Source organism: Typopeltis vanoorti, chromosome 21 (assembly GCF_054136105.1).
Source record: "Typopeltis vanoorti isolate ZY-2024b chromosome 21, IOZ_Tvanoo_1.0, whole genome shotgun sequence".
Taxonomy (NCBI): domain Eukaryota; kingdom Metazoa; phylum Arthropoda; class Arachnida; order Uropygi; family Thelyphonidae; genus Typopeltis; species Typopeltis vanoorti.
Window position 1 is genome coordinate 83852675 of NC_143569.1, and position 14892 is coordinate 83867566.

Here is a 14892-nt window from a genome sequence, read left to right on the forward strand (position 1 = left end):
TGCTACCTAAAGGCTTCTGAACTAGCCTACTTCCGAATTTAAATCCATAGTAGGAATAGGGTATATTGAAGGGGGAGTAGATTATAGAAGAATTATAGTAAGGATTATAGAGAGGGCATAGTTGTAAGGCCAGATATGAAAATACCCCATGGCCCTCGAGTACTCTAATACTAATACATAAGGGTCATAAAATAAGAAGAGTTGGCTGATAAGGCCTTATAGGAAAGATTAAAATAAGTGGATCGGCCTCAAAGTAGAGGAAGAAGAGGATAGATCTAGCTAGGGGGTCCATGGGAGTGCCACTTCCCTTACAATCAAGATGATTGTCCCTTATGGCCCAAGAGCCCTTATTCAGTATATTCGGACCACCCAACCACACACACACACACACACATGGCGGCTCCCCCCTATCCGCCACCCAGGGGACGCGCTCTCTAGGGGGTTACAGGTCCCCCCCCCGAGAGAATAATTATATAATTGACTCCGATATATATATATATATATATATAATTGACTCCGATCACCCTGTGACGCCGATCCGAGAAACCCACAAGGGGAGAGGGGGGGGAGAGCTCAAGATCTCAAGGAATCCACGAAGGCTTTGCTTTTTGAGTCCTTTCACAATATATGTGTGTGTGTGTGTGTGTGTGTTTTATATGTATATATTTATATTTAATTATTTTTAATAATCGCATTTTTTGAAAATATCGTGCGGCTTGCTAACACATGAGAATCATCCTATGTGGTTCATGGGCGCCTAGGAAATTTGGTCGTCCCTGTAATAATGCATCCGATTCTCTAAGTGCAAATCGCAAGTCTCTAGGGTTATCTGTAAACACTCTTCGTTTTATTTCGATCCAAAAATTTGGTTTTTGAGATTTTGCTCGAAAAATAATTATTCTGAAATTTTGGCTTCGGGATCATTTGATGTGTATTAGCGGTAAAACGTGTTTTCCCAAGTATAATTCTAGTAATCCCCTGAGTAATCTTAGCCGCAGGTGGAGAATAATGACATCTAATCTATTCAGTGTCATTTCTCTCTCTCTCTCTCACTCTTACCGAAACGACCGACCAACGACAACGGCAGCCTTCTTTAAATTAGGAAATAAGAAACCGCATAATCATAGAGTTTTGACAAATACTCACGCATTCTCGTATACATATATCTGAGAAAAACGTAAAAAATCAGTAAAAAGGTGACGCGTAATAGTAGTGCTTATGGTATAATATGATATGGATAGAAAAATTAGTCAAATCAAAATTATGACGTGAAAAACAAATCATCTAAATCCGATTGCTAGCTGACTATTGTTGACCAATCAGAAGCAGCAGAGTGAGCAGACATTCGCAATTATTCTCTTTGCGTCAAGTTTGCGAACAAAGAAATACCGTGCAGTAAAAGTCTTATTTTTATTTTTTTTAATTAATTATTATTTTGTATTCGGTATTTTAATTATTATTTTTTTAATGACACTGATCGCACTATATGTTTTGCGATCAGTGCTATATTTTTGTTCATATTTGTCGTACAATGTTGGTCTTAACTATTTTTGATTACGTATACGTTATGCATTACTATTCAGGAAATGCCATGTTTCACTCAGATCAGTCTTCTATGATTCCTTAGGTCAGTAAAGTAATTTTCTCAATTTTGCCGCCAACTGTTCATTCATCAGAACCGTCCTGTCCGGACGGTGACCTTCCTCGGAGCACAAAAGAAAGGCAAAGACTGATAAGATGTTGCATGGTCGTGACGAGGTACCAACACATTGTATCCCTCCAAGTTCCCGCTCTTCAATGCGGAAGTTCATGAATAAACAGTAAAAGGGGGTGGGAGGGGGATACAAACATACACAACCGCGTGTTCTTTCCCCTCGCAAAACAGCTCAATGGCTATCTACTAGCTTTCATGCCAGGGGCTCATCGTATATCACGACCCCTTAGCGTTGTGATGTCACACAAGTCATACCGGTACCCCACCGAAGGGTTATCGTTTGAGTAAACCTTCGCAGTTCCGCATCCGTAACGTATAAAATAACCCAAGCCCTTGATACTACTGTCTAAAGTGTTCCTCTACTGCTGTTGGACGATACAAGTCCAAGAAATGCGTGCGTTTTTACTTGTCTTTCTATACTCCGCTGCTCATGTACGAGGACAGGCGTTTTTTAGCAACACCTGTCCGAATCCTCCAACTTTAGAAGACTTCAACGCCACCAGGGTATGTATCATTGACTTTAAAATCGTCTTGCAAATAAGTATACAGTGACGAAAAGCATTAATTAGAATAAAAAATTTTAAATAATAATAATAATAATGCTATTATTATTGTTCAACTAATGTATTACAGCAAGCGACTTATGCCATGCAAAAAATAACGACATTATATCAAATAAAAATCGCTATTATTATTATTATTATTATTTAACTCCTCTGACATTGGCATGATTTCAGTAATAAATTAAAAAAAAAAAACCTCACTTTGGTGGTTGATCTAAATGTTCGTTCTGAAACAAGAATTTCGTGATTTACAAATGTGCTATTTAAATCACTAAGCGTATGTTTACATGATACACCAGGACAACTAGAAAAATAAAAACAATTAATATGAAAGGAATAATATAGAAGCTTGCTACTGAAAACCGTACTGCCTATTGCATATACGCGAAACTAAATTTGGTACTAACCTATCAAAGTATTTACCAAAATGACATCATTTTAGTTTTCTTTACATTATATATATTAATGTTTCAGTTATTCCGATCAATTAGAAACATTGTTTCCGCATATTTTATGTGATCAGCAGGTTTTTTTTTTTTTGTGTGTGTTTTGAAGAATTATTCAACTAAACCTGTGAGTTAACTAGCGTTAAATTACGAGTGGAAAATGAAGGTATATACTAGTAAAAGCAGTCATAACTAATTTTTAAAAGTAATTTAATATTTAAAAAGTGTTAACTAATTTGTAAACTCATTATGAAAATTATTTATTGAGCCTCATAAAAACATTATCCAATATTTGTTAATCCAATCTATACTGTGTAAACATGCACATGGGAATTTGAGCATAAACAAAAAAGTATAATGTTGAAAAAGAAATAACCCATATCATTTTTCAGGACATTATACATTTGACTGCAATACTGAAAAAAAAAAATGTCCCTACGGAAACACATTTACAGATACTGTTAAGAAAATGCCAAGGAGAAGAAGTTACACCATCTATTTTTCTGTTATATTGGATGAAAAATCCAAATTATCGCGAGTAGAGACTCTTGGGATTTCTGTATAAGGATGATTTGTCCTTGCCTGGAATCCTCCAGGCACGGATGGGATTTGAACCGAAAACAGTAATGAAAATAGTAAAAAATCTCAACCACGAAAATCAATGGTTGGCGCTGGTTGTTTGGATTTACGGCTAAAGCAACTCAGGCTATGAAGTCAATGTATTATGTCTGTGAATTGCGGGTGTTCTTATGACCGATTGGTCTGTTTTGTGGACTGTGACGAAATAGGATTTCCGGGAGGAAAACTTGGCTACTTCCATATGAGAGAAAATGATTGAACAATTTTTGGATTTAGTGCATTCAACATTTACACAAGATGATATAGGCTCAACAAAGCTGCAAAGTTATAAATATATTATGGGAGGGGAAGATCAGAAATGAAGTGAACGAAAACATTAATTTCATGCATTCTTAATTGAAACTACCAAACAAGAAACTCTTTCATTTAACTGGTGACACGGTAGAAAACATCTACTCAACGCTTCCCCTTCTCCCTGCAAAGAGGAAATTCCTACTTACTAAATTTTTTAAATTTATTTTAAACTTTTTAAATTTAAATTTAGACTTTTAAATTTATTTACAACTTTTCCAGTGTGTTAACTAAAGTACTATAACTTTTAAATCTGATACAATTATTGTTTTCGATTTTTTTGGCCTTTCTTCTCCCGTTTTATAAAATAGAAACCAATGATAGTTAAAGGATGACCAAAATGTCATGCAGGCCTAAAGTATCCTTCTTTTACAGAGTATTTATAACACCACACCTTTTTTGCAAATACATACTCCTGAATCAGCTGTGTCAATTACAAATCTAACACTTTTCTTATCAAACCTAAAAGAATTATAAAAAAAAATGATAATTAAAATCTGATAATTGGATTCAATTCATTTTTATAATTCAATAGATGAGTAAAAGAAATATTTTAATCTAATCCAATAGCATGTTGGAGATGTGGGTATTCAGAACAACGTCGACAAGAGCAAACACCTCACAACAAAACCTTCTATACTCACAGGCAGACATGAATTTGTGCTCGATTTGTTTGCTGGCGGTATATCCCTGTTATGAACATCTCTTTCTATTCTACTCCCAAAGATGCCCAATGAAATTGAAATATAGTGAATGATGGAACGAATCCGTTCATGTAAAATCACTACGTTTCTGTAAACTCTCCTGGACCACACGTATCCAATGACATTGGGTATTCTGTTGAAATTGTCCATCATACGCAGGGCTAATGGTCAGCAGCACGAGTCGGTGTACTTGGTCGATCATGATGCTCAAGGAGTCAACAGCATTTAGCCTTGCTCTACTGGTATCAGAGGATTAAACAGTACCAATAAAATGTGCTTCAGATCATTATTGTCGCTTTTCACTGTCATTAGTATTCGAGCATGATGAGTTTACCATGGCATATTCTTGTCCTATAAAATAACAGAAACCAGACAGGATTCATTATCTCATGCGACCATTTCTATCTCTATTGTTGCCCAATGCTGTTTATTTGTCCACGCTGTTTTCTAGGGGGAGGGTGCCTGAGTGCATGGGCGTGTGTGTGTGGGAGGAACAAATATGATATCAACGATGGTTGTCGATGTTAAATCGTAAATCGAGACAGTATCCAACTCATGGTTAGATCAAATACAGTCCCTCGCAACCTCTGGGTATGTTTGCAGTCATTTGACCAATTATAGCACGTCTACTTAACTTTACCATCTTGCCCATCCTTTCTGTTTCTCGATCGATCAGTTATTTCTGGCAAGTACCAAAAACGGAATGATAAACAGGCGCTGTTACATGCAGCTATCCTAGCAAGGTAACAGTTTCTGAGACTTAATGGGTCGTCTGACTCTGCTATCATCCCCTTATTCGTCACCCAGGTCACAACCACTGCGCGAGATCACACACACATACAAGGCATGTAGATTTGCACACTGTCGATACTAGAACTGTGTCGAATATTTTGGCAATATATATAAAATGCCACTTGACATCATTCATTTCTGGCAAATTGGTCAGAGAACAACTAAACTAACAGATAAAAATACTATATGGTAGGAGCGGGCGGTAGATGGTGCAGCTTAGACGATGGATCATGTACTACTGGGTAACGTAGAGTGGCCTCCCATGATAAGTTCCCAAAATCTATGGTATAATAATAATTTCTCCTCCTAATGCGACATTCGCTTTGTTGCCTAAATATACAAGCTTATGCTTCTCTGTAATATAAACTAAAAGTCATTTAATCTAATAAATTTTATATTAGATTTATTTAATTTTAAATTTTTAATTATTTCCTTAGAATTTTGGATAGTTGCATGATTACTTAAGAGAATTTTATTAAACAAAATTCTTCCATGGTGGCAAGCTGAAATAGGTTTTCATTTCAGAGTCCCAATGTCAAAAGTTCGAGTTCAGTATAAAGAAAAGAATAAAAATATTAAAAAAACTGTTTGAGTACTTTTTAATTTTTTTAGTTAAATTTAAAGGAGGAGTTCTTTTTCGCTAAAATATCACAACATCTAAAAAAAAAAAAAAAATCAACTAAACGCCTTTTATTCCCTAATAGGGAGTAGTCGAGGCCTCTCAGTGGGAAAAAAAGTTTAACATTAAAATAAGTTAATAAATATTTTTTAGAAAGGTTCAAAACTTCTATAGGCAATCCAGCAGTGTGAAGGGATGCAGGACTGTATCAAGAACATCGTGGACATCGCAATAGCCTTCATCGTTGCATGCATTTGCTGACCTGCATACAATAATCAAAACTGCCAACTTTCCAGTTGGCAGTTTTGATCATTGTGTGCAGTCCGACTGACAGAAATAAAGCAAGATTACTCTTCAAAAGCGAATACCATATGTGGCAATGTCCAGGGATTATCGTGAATTCAGTATTCCCTTAGATTCAATGGAAAATCGAGCAGAGAGTTTTAATTGTCTTTGTTATCATAATGCTGCAGATAGTTGAATCGATTATAAGTCAAAAACAAAGCTTTCTCTTCTGCCAGTTGTATTTTTGACGCGTAACAAAACACAGTAGCGAACAAATTAATCCGAACAAACCGAACTTTCGTCATGTTTGTTGGTTATTGCTTTGGTTTTTGTTTCAGTTCACAATAATTTTGGTTTTAGTTCACTATTTTGGTTGAGTGCTGCGTATTTTAACTGTTTTGACTGTCTCTATAATTTATTAATAGTGTTGTGCGTTTTTAATAGTGTAAATGAATTGACATTCATAGTGTTTTCATTTTGTGTAGCTGTAAAATGGATGAATACACCTCCAATGGATGTGTATTCATCCATTGGAGGTGTATTCAAAATGGATGAATACACCAAACCGTTCAAAAATATATACTCTTTCTCAGCACACATCCAGGACTCAAAAACAAATTGCTACTGGGTGTGGTTTTAGTTTGAGTACTGTTAATGCGATTTTAAAGAGGTTTACGGAAACATTTTCTGACATGACAGTCCATCGAAGAATGTTGGTAGCGAAGAGGACTGTCCACAGACCAAAAAAGAAACAACTGTTGACGTAGGCTATGCAAAAAAGAGGCTCCAGTGGGCAAAAAAGTACAAAGATTGTACTTTTTTACCCACTGGAGCCTCTTTTGATCCACTGACCAATACATAAACATATTTGAGAAAAGAATGGTCTCAGAGATCCAGAAAGGCAAAGAACTCATCTTCCAACAGGATCTCGCCTCATGTCACACTTCAAAAAAAGTGAAAGAGTTCCTCAAAAATCACAACATCCAATTGCATCAGTGGCCAGGTAATTCTGCTGACATTAACCCAATAAAAATTTTGTTGTAGGTATAGTGAAAAAAAGAGACTTGGAAAATTAAATTGTGATACAAAAGGTAACTTAATACAATCCATTATACATCCTCTGTCCAAAAAGAAACCGAATTTTTCGAAAATAGAAGAAACTATTGGCGCCACTTGTATTATTTTGTTGCCGAAAGCGGCAACCTTCATTAGTGTTGTGTCAACTGTTTATGACATTTGTTTCATTAGAAGCCGAGTTATCACTGCCAAGAATGACAGTTTGTTTTGACGAAAGGTCGGAAAACGAATTTCAAACAGAGAGCTGCGATTGACTTTTTTGTTAAACATGGTAAAAGTTTTACCAAAACGCATCAAACGCTTCAAAAAGCAGGTGATGAATGCTTATCCCGTACTCAAGTTTACGAGTGGTTTAAGGGATTTCAAAGTGGTCGTGAGACGCTTGAGGACGACGAAAAGTCGGGCCGTCCAAAAACTGGACCCAGCGAAGTTAACATCCAAAAAGTGCGTGATTTCATCAAAGCAAAACCGAAATTGTTCGTGAGATTGATTGAAGATGAATTGGGGATTCCAAAATTAACTATGCACAACATTTTGACCGAGAGTTTGGGGGCTTCGTAAATTGAATTCGTGATTTGTTCCCCACAAGTTGACCGACGATCAAAAAATGTATCGAATTGAACACTGCAAGGATCTCATTAAAACCGCTCGTAAGGACTCAAACTTCCTTGAAATGATCGTTACTGGTGACGAAACGTGGTGTTTTGTGAATGAGCCCGAAAGACAGAGCAAGAGTACTGAGTGGAGACCACCAGAAGAGGGGCATCCGAAAAAAAGTCGCTTGGAGAAGTCAAAATTAAAGACAATGCTGATTTGTTTCTACGATTCCAAGGGCATTATCCACAAAGAATTAGTTCCGCCTAGCTAAGCGGTCAATGGTGAGTTTTATCTCGATGTTTCGAAGCGATTGATAGCGAGAATTCGTCGCGTACGGCATGAATATCGTGACGACCGACCGTTCGTCAAACACACTGTCTCTTGGCACTATAACTCGGCTTCTAATGAAACAAAAGTCATAAACAGTTCACACAACGCTAATGACGGTTGCGCTTTCGACAACAAAAAGATACAACAGGTGGCGCCGTTAGTTTCTTCTATTTTCGAAAAGTTCGGTTTATTTTTGGACAGAGGGTGTAAAAGTATGGTTTCCAGATGCAGAAATAAGAACAATGTGTCATATGTTGGAGAGTCCATGTCTATGCGAATTAATGAAGTTATTAGGAACAAAGGAGGACATATTTATTTGGCAAAATTGGAGTTTAATTTTTGTGGTTATTTTCTTGCAAAATTAAATTGTTTCTTTAAAATGTGTGTTCGGATTAACTTGTTTGCTACTGTACGTAGTATAGAATGTAACAGTAGAATCTAAAGCAAGGGAAGAGAAGACCAGAGTCTGCAAATGATTCAGACGTACTCCGACCTTAACTTGGTCAGTTGGTCTTTTTTTTATTTTTTATTTTTTTGTTTGTTTGTTTGTTTCTTTGTTAATGTTAGCGGACCAGTAGCTGATTAAGATATAAAACTTGTCGATTTGCAGAACCAGTCCTAATACGAAAAATGATAAATAAATAAAGCCTTAAGACTCTTTATTTTAGTAATTATATAAATACAACTGATCGTCTCAAATTTGCTTTCAAAATATTGAGAATTCTTCTTTCACTACGCATTATTCCCGCTTCCTATGCAGGGTCCGCGTGTTACTTAGATGCGACTACTTGTTAGTACCACTCCCAACCAACCTGTCGCCTAGTCTGCCGCTGGGGTGGGGGGGGGGGATAAATTTTTGGCTGTAGAAGCGTATGTTCATGGGGCCGGTTTGCCTGCTTGCGGGATGAAAAACTCCAAGATAGACTGGGGAGAAAAACCCTACTGCACGCGCCCAAGACCGGCTAACCTGGCAATGCCTGAGGAAGATCCTCAAGTTCCTCACGTCTTCGACGGGAATCGAACCTGGGACACTCCTTCCCCAGGCATATGGTTTGCGAAGCGCAAAGCCACTAGGCTAACCACGCGGACAAAATACTGAAGAATATATAAAGAAATTACAATTGTGTATAATTATAATCCTTCCTCCCACACACATCGTCACCACCATTTCTCTCCGCTGGAGGACTGATTAGGAAGAAGTCTTAATTTGGAAAATTACAACAGCAAGTCTGACTAAAGATAAAAATTGAATTCATAAAACTGAACAATGTTGTTTTTATTTACGAAATTATTTTATTATTTAAATAAATTATTATTTATTTTTATTTCATATTTATTGCAATAATATCAAAATAATTATCACACACACACACACACACACACACCGCTGCTATAATAGCAACACCCCCTGTTTTACTTATTATGGATTGAGCTACCTTGTTCTCATGGAGTTCGATTCTCTTGCCGGAAGGTGTCTCTAGTAACCGGTCACTAACGATCGTTAACCCTTTTTCCGCGAACATGTCAGTGTTCCGGCCAGAAACACCTGCTTCAAAATTAGCGAGTTAGTCACGACAGACAGGTAGTTAATGGCACCCAAACAAACATGTCCTTGGGTTCTAAGTAACAGTTTAGGAAGTGATGACCTTGCCATCTTAAGGTTGGTTGTTATTTTAGTACAGTGGTTCTTAAACTATTGGAAGAACTGCAAAACGAAATACTGCGAGAATAGTCATTTCTCTTTTAATCAAAACTTTATGTCAAAACATCGCCACATTAGTCAAATTTAAAAACGTCTATCAAAATATAATAAATGCGAAATTGCAAACATTTTTTTTCTAGTAGGAGTATTAAAAACTACATTGGCAAACAAAAGGTTACTTTCAAAATAATATTCAAAGTAATATTTCACGTGACTTCTATTAGCAATTAACAGTATCTCTCATAAACAATTTCTTCTTGCAGCTCGAATGTCATTTCTCATTCCCAATCGACCATTGCGCCCTCTTACATCGTATTCACAACAGGTAAAAAAGTACAATTAGTGTTACCGGTACATAAACATATTATTATTAATCAAAAAAGCTGGAACTGCTTAATTCGCAGTTTAGCCTTTATTTTCAACTTCGATTAAATTTTAAGATATTACATGACATTAAAAAGTATTAAATGAAACAGCGAATGGGCAAAATTTCAAAATTATTATGTGATATTTTAAGGATACTTGTGATATAAAGATTGTATAATATAAGCACGTACACACAAGGAAGATATTTAATTAGCCAAATATTTCGGTCTGAAAATTGCAGACCATCTTCAGTGGCAATACAAGAACAGTTTTAAAATACAAGGTGGAATACTAACAATAGATCATTTATAAATAGAACAAGCCGCGTGATTTTATATCACTAAGTATTAAAGAGAAATATTTTTAAGCAGAGACACGATTGAATTGAAATATTTGGCTAATTAAATATATTTCTTATGTGTACGTGCTTATATTATACAAAATTATTATGTATTATATTTCCAATGCGAGAAATGGGAACTCTTTTTGTTTAACGAGAATCTCACAACGTTATCAAGCTGATCACATGTTTTAGTGCTGTGGACAAGTTAAGAATCAGATAATTCGAGACTACCTTAGAGATCAAGGAGCATATTTTCTTCTAGTCACTTCAAGCTTCATCCATTTCTACCTTTTTACCTGTGTAGACTGTATTATGTCATTAGATATTTTTCTCCTAAGCCTTATTGAGTCGCATTTCTTATCCACAATTTCACTGGAGTTTTAGTTTCATGTAAAGCTAATAGCAACATGTATAACAATGCATTTTATCATAAATCTTAAAAGTTAAGATATATGATTAAATACTTTTCAATAGTTGAGACTTCAATTCATAATATATGCTTTAGAATAATTATGTTTATCTTTTCATTCTGAGATTAAGCCATCAACTTAAATGTACTTTTATTAAATTAATCAAATTAAAATGTGTATTTTGTGTATTTTTTTTTCTCTTTGCATCCCCTTTCTAGATAGAAGGAAAATGGTACGAGATCGAAAAGACTTTCTCCCTGTTTGAAAACGTTCTAAGATGCTTAAAGACGACTTTTACTGGAAGTGGTGAGGACTTTACCGTGGAGAGACTAGGAACAAGTTTTTTGTAAGTCGGTGGTAAAGCTCAAATACATTCATTCTTTGTGATGTAGATGTAAGATGAAATTGGATAAATTCTTGAACATTTAAAAAAAAAATTTTTTTTTTGATAGGAACACTGAGCAGCGAATTGTGACCTTTAAAACAAGAACTCCAGACCCCGATCGACCAGCTAGAATGGAAATGGTTTTACCCGGACGTAAGTCACCAACGATTCATAATCTTAATGCATTTTTCTGTTATATTTATTCATACTAAGTATTTTGCATTCTCATGATTCGGATTTATTTGCTTATTTATTTATGTTTATAGTTCCAGTAATCAAGTACTGGGTCCTAGATAGTGATTATGACAATTATGCCTTGCTTTGGGCCTGTTTTGAAGATCTCAGACTTGGAGGAGCTCTTGGACACTTTGGTAAATATAAATACGTGAATTGGATTCTAATACAGGCATTTTTTCTTCATAGTATTGTAACTCTGCGTGTACAATTTTAATAATTAATTTAAAATTGCGAGAATGCTTTTTTTTTTAATTAGAAATTTTGTGATACTGATGCCTTTTAGACACTTCTAAAATTACCTTAGGGGAAAAAAAAAAACGAGAACCAATACAAATGCAATATTTAAGGAACGGGTTGACTCTATACGAGCCTCTCGTATAGAGTCAACTGATGACAACTTGGGAAAATTTCATTATACAATACAGATAAGAAGTAATGGGGAAAAAATGAACTGCTAATATTATTAACGGATAACTTAATGAACTAAGAGTTCTGTATGCCAATCGCTAATTTTATTATGACTAATTTCCACAAAACAAGAAGGAAAAAAAATCTGCGTATTCATTGTTCTTATTTCAAGAATAACATTCTTGTTTTAAAGGTGTTCTATTCAGCTCACTTAATCCTCAGATGGCATTTTAAATAGGAAGAGAAATGCGCACTCTATAATACGCCCCTATTAATTGTTGGACGATCTGCTTTTTTATCTCATAGAGGGGATGAGATGGCGTACTTTGAAGAACCATTTCTGTATTGATTTCTACATAGACGTTTAAAAATGTTCAGTAGATTTGCATAGTATGATTTATATACAGCAATTTCTTTATTATTATTGAAATGTTTAGATTGGCTTATAACCCAATAGCGTTAATTAATTTCACACCAGTTTGGGGAATTCTCATATACACGTCATAATGAAATTACATATTACGCACTTGAGAACTTGGCTGAATATGCTCATCTTATTCGATCTGATGGGTGTGTGAAAGAAGGGATAAGGATGGTTTTATCTAAAATTCAAGGAATAATTTATTTCTAGGATAGTATCTCTTCCATTATTATTTATTTTATTTTATTTTAAATAAGTAAAGAGAATTTTGATCATTCCACTTGGTCAGGAATTTCACTGCTATCTTCCTTTATCTTCATTAAATAATATTATTTGAAGAAAGAGCTTAGAAGTGGCATAGAAGTTCTACCACTTGTAGAAGTAGTTCTATCAAGTTGTAAATGTATTAATATTTTGCGGGAAATGTGTAATTATTTTTCCCAATTCGACCTGCTTTATTTTAAGTGTGGCATTATGAGTATTGATTTTATCTAACATTTACGAAGGCCCATAGTATGATTTTGAATGCTTTCATGTTCAGATGAAAGTCTAACTCATATCAGGACAGTTTTTTCCACAACCCGGCTATTTTTAACTTGGTGTGATTCTTAGGGTTAAAATTAATACTACTGATTAAAATACTCAAAAATGCTATACGAATTTAATACGGCTTTAATTTTGGTAGCGTTCATTTATTCATTGCATATGCTAACATGTATTTCGCTATTTAAATTTTCATTATTCTTTTCCCCTCAGAAAATCTATGGATCCTTTCTCGTGAGCCATCCTTAAATGCAGATGTCAAGAAAAAGCTTTACACCTACATGGATGACAATGGCGTGAAAAGGGTTAACTTTTCTCCTACACGAGTGACGAACTGCCTCTGAAAAATAATTTTCATTTAATTTAATATTCAGTTTCACTTAATTTTTTATTTAATTTCATAGCTCATATTGATCATCTATTTTACGTCGTTGAATAGTAATGTACAGGAGAGTTTGTTTTAGATAATCAAAATATCCGCTTAAACTAAAGATTTTATAAATGAATCTCTATTAAATTAAATTAAAAAAATTGACGTTTGGTTACTATATTTGTTTCAACTTTATTTCGAAATCTTTGGAAATAATTATTATTTATTATAATACATTTTTAATATGGTATGTATGTATTTTTAAAATATATTACAATTTTTTGTAATATTTTCCATTTATCTTTTAATAAAAAGTGTTATATGAAGATAATAAAGATTACAAAATTATTATATGACTTTCTCTTAATTACATTATACATTTCATTAGATATAATAATATGACATCTAAGCATATATATAGCCATCCATTATCACGACAATGAACTTAGAGTTTTTTTGATATATGTACTGAAGAGATAATTTTGTTTTTCCTAATTATCCGATTAAAATATTCGAAGTGGTTCCAATTGACAAACTGTAATAAGATAATTAAATTTCATAAAGCCAGGAAAATTATATTAAGAGCCCAATTATAGGGAAAAAAACCCACAAAAGTATTATAATTTCAGGCTTTTCGCCCATAAAAATTATATTAGAATGAAATCAGTTTTCTTTGATCATTCTTTATTTACGGGTAGCATAACATTAAAAACTACCATTTTGAACATTAGAGCAAATGGTTTAATTAAAATACAGATTGAAAGTGGTTAAGAGCAGAATTTTTCATTTTTAGTATACCCGTTATTTCTTGAAAACTGTTATGATAACAAAAAAAAAATCAGCTAACGCCTTTTTATTCCCGTATAGGGAGTAGGCGAGGCCGTTTAGCCCTATCTAACTTTTGAAGACTGAGTGGGCAGTTCAATCTCCACTGACAGCCAATCAGCGATAGCTGGTCCAAGGCTATCACTAATTAAGAGGCACGCAGTGAAGAGAGACGGCTCAACAAGTGCCGCCATCTCGTGGTCCCTAACCCTAACACAATATATTTAATGTATGAAATAGTGTGGGTTCTACGGTCGATTTTCTTGAGTTTACTGGACGAAAAACCCGCTTGCCCGTGCCAGAGATCGACTAACTCGGGAACCGGTCGAAAAAATGCTTAGAAAAATGTCCTTTAGTCACCGACTAGATTCGAAACAAAGTCTTCCTTCGTGCGGTCAAGCGCCGTGGTGTGCAAACGCCACATCCACTGAGCTACACAGGTACTCATGAAAACAAAGAATATAATTAGTAAAAGTGTCAAAACCATCTGAGAAAATCCACACAAAATATTTTTATAAATATTTTTTATGTTATTTGCTTTTTTAAGAATTTATTCTTCGCTAAGTTTTTATGGTTCGTTAATATTCGGTTTTGACACTTTTGCTATTACAGGAAGATTTGAAAGAACTAAAACATTTGAAGGGTACTGTTGTAGAGTATTACTATGAGTAAATTGAAGACACAGAAAAAAGAAAGAAAAAGAAAATTATATATGAAATAAAAGATAATTAAGTATCAAAGACAATCATAGAAAGAGTAGAAGGAAGATGAAATTTCTGCAACGTGTAGAAAGAGACATCATAAATATATTATAAATATTAAAAT

The 14892-nt window shown here is 34.6% G+C and overlaps 1 protein-coding gene across 1 annotated transcript; it reads left to right on the forward strand.

Annotated features, from left to right (window-relative positions):
- Nucleotides 1-2104: 2104 nt before the first annotated feature.
- LOC150095066 (apolipoprotein D-like) lies at nt 2105-13216 on the forward strand. The gene is made up of 5 exons (XM_090411185.1): nt 2105-2218; nt 11097-11224; nt 11331-11416; nt 11530-11634; nt 13086-13216. Exons 1-5 carry the CDS (start codon nt 2105-2107, stop codon nt 13214-13216), a joined length of 564 nt encoding a protein of 187 aa, XP_090267311.1.
- The last annotated feature ends 1676 nt before the right edge of the window (nt 13217-14892 follow it).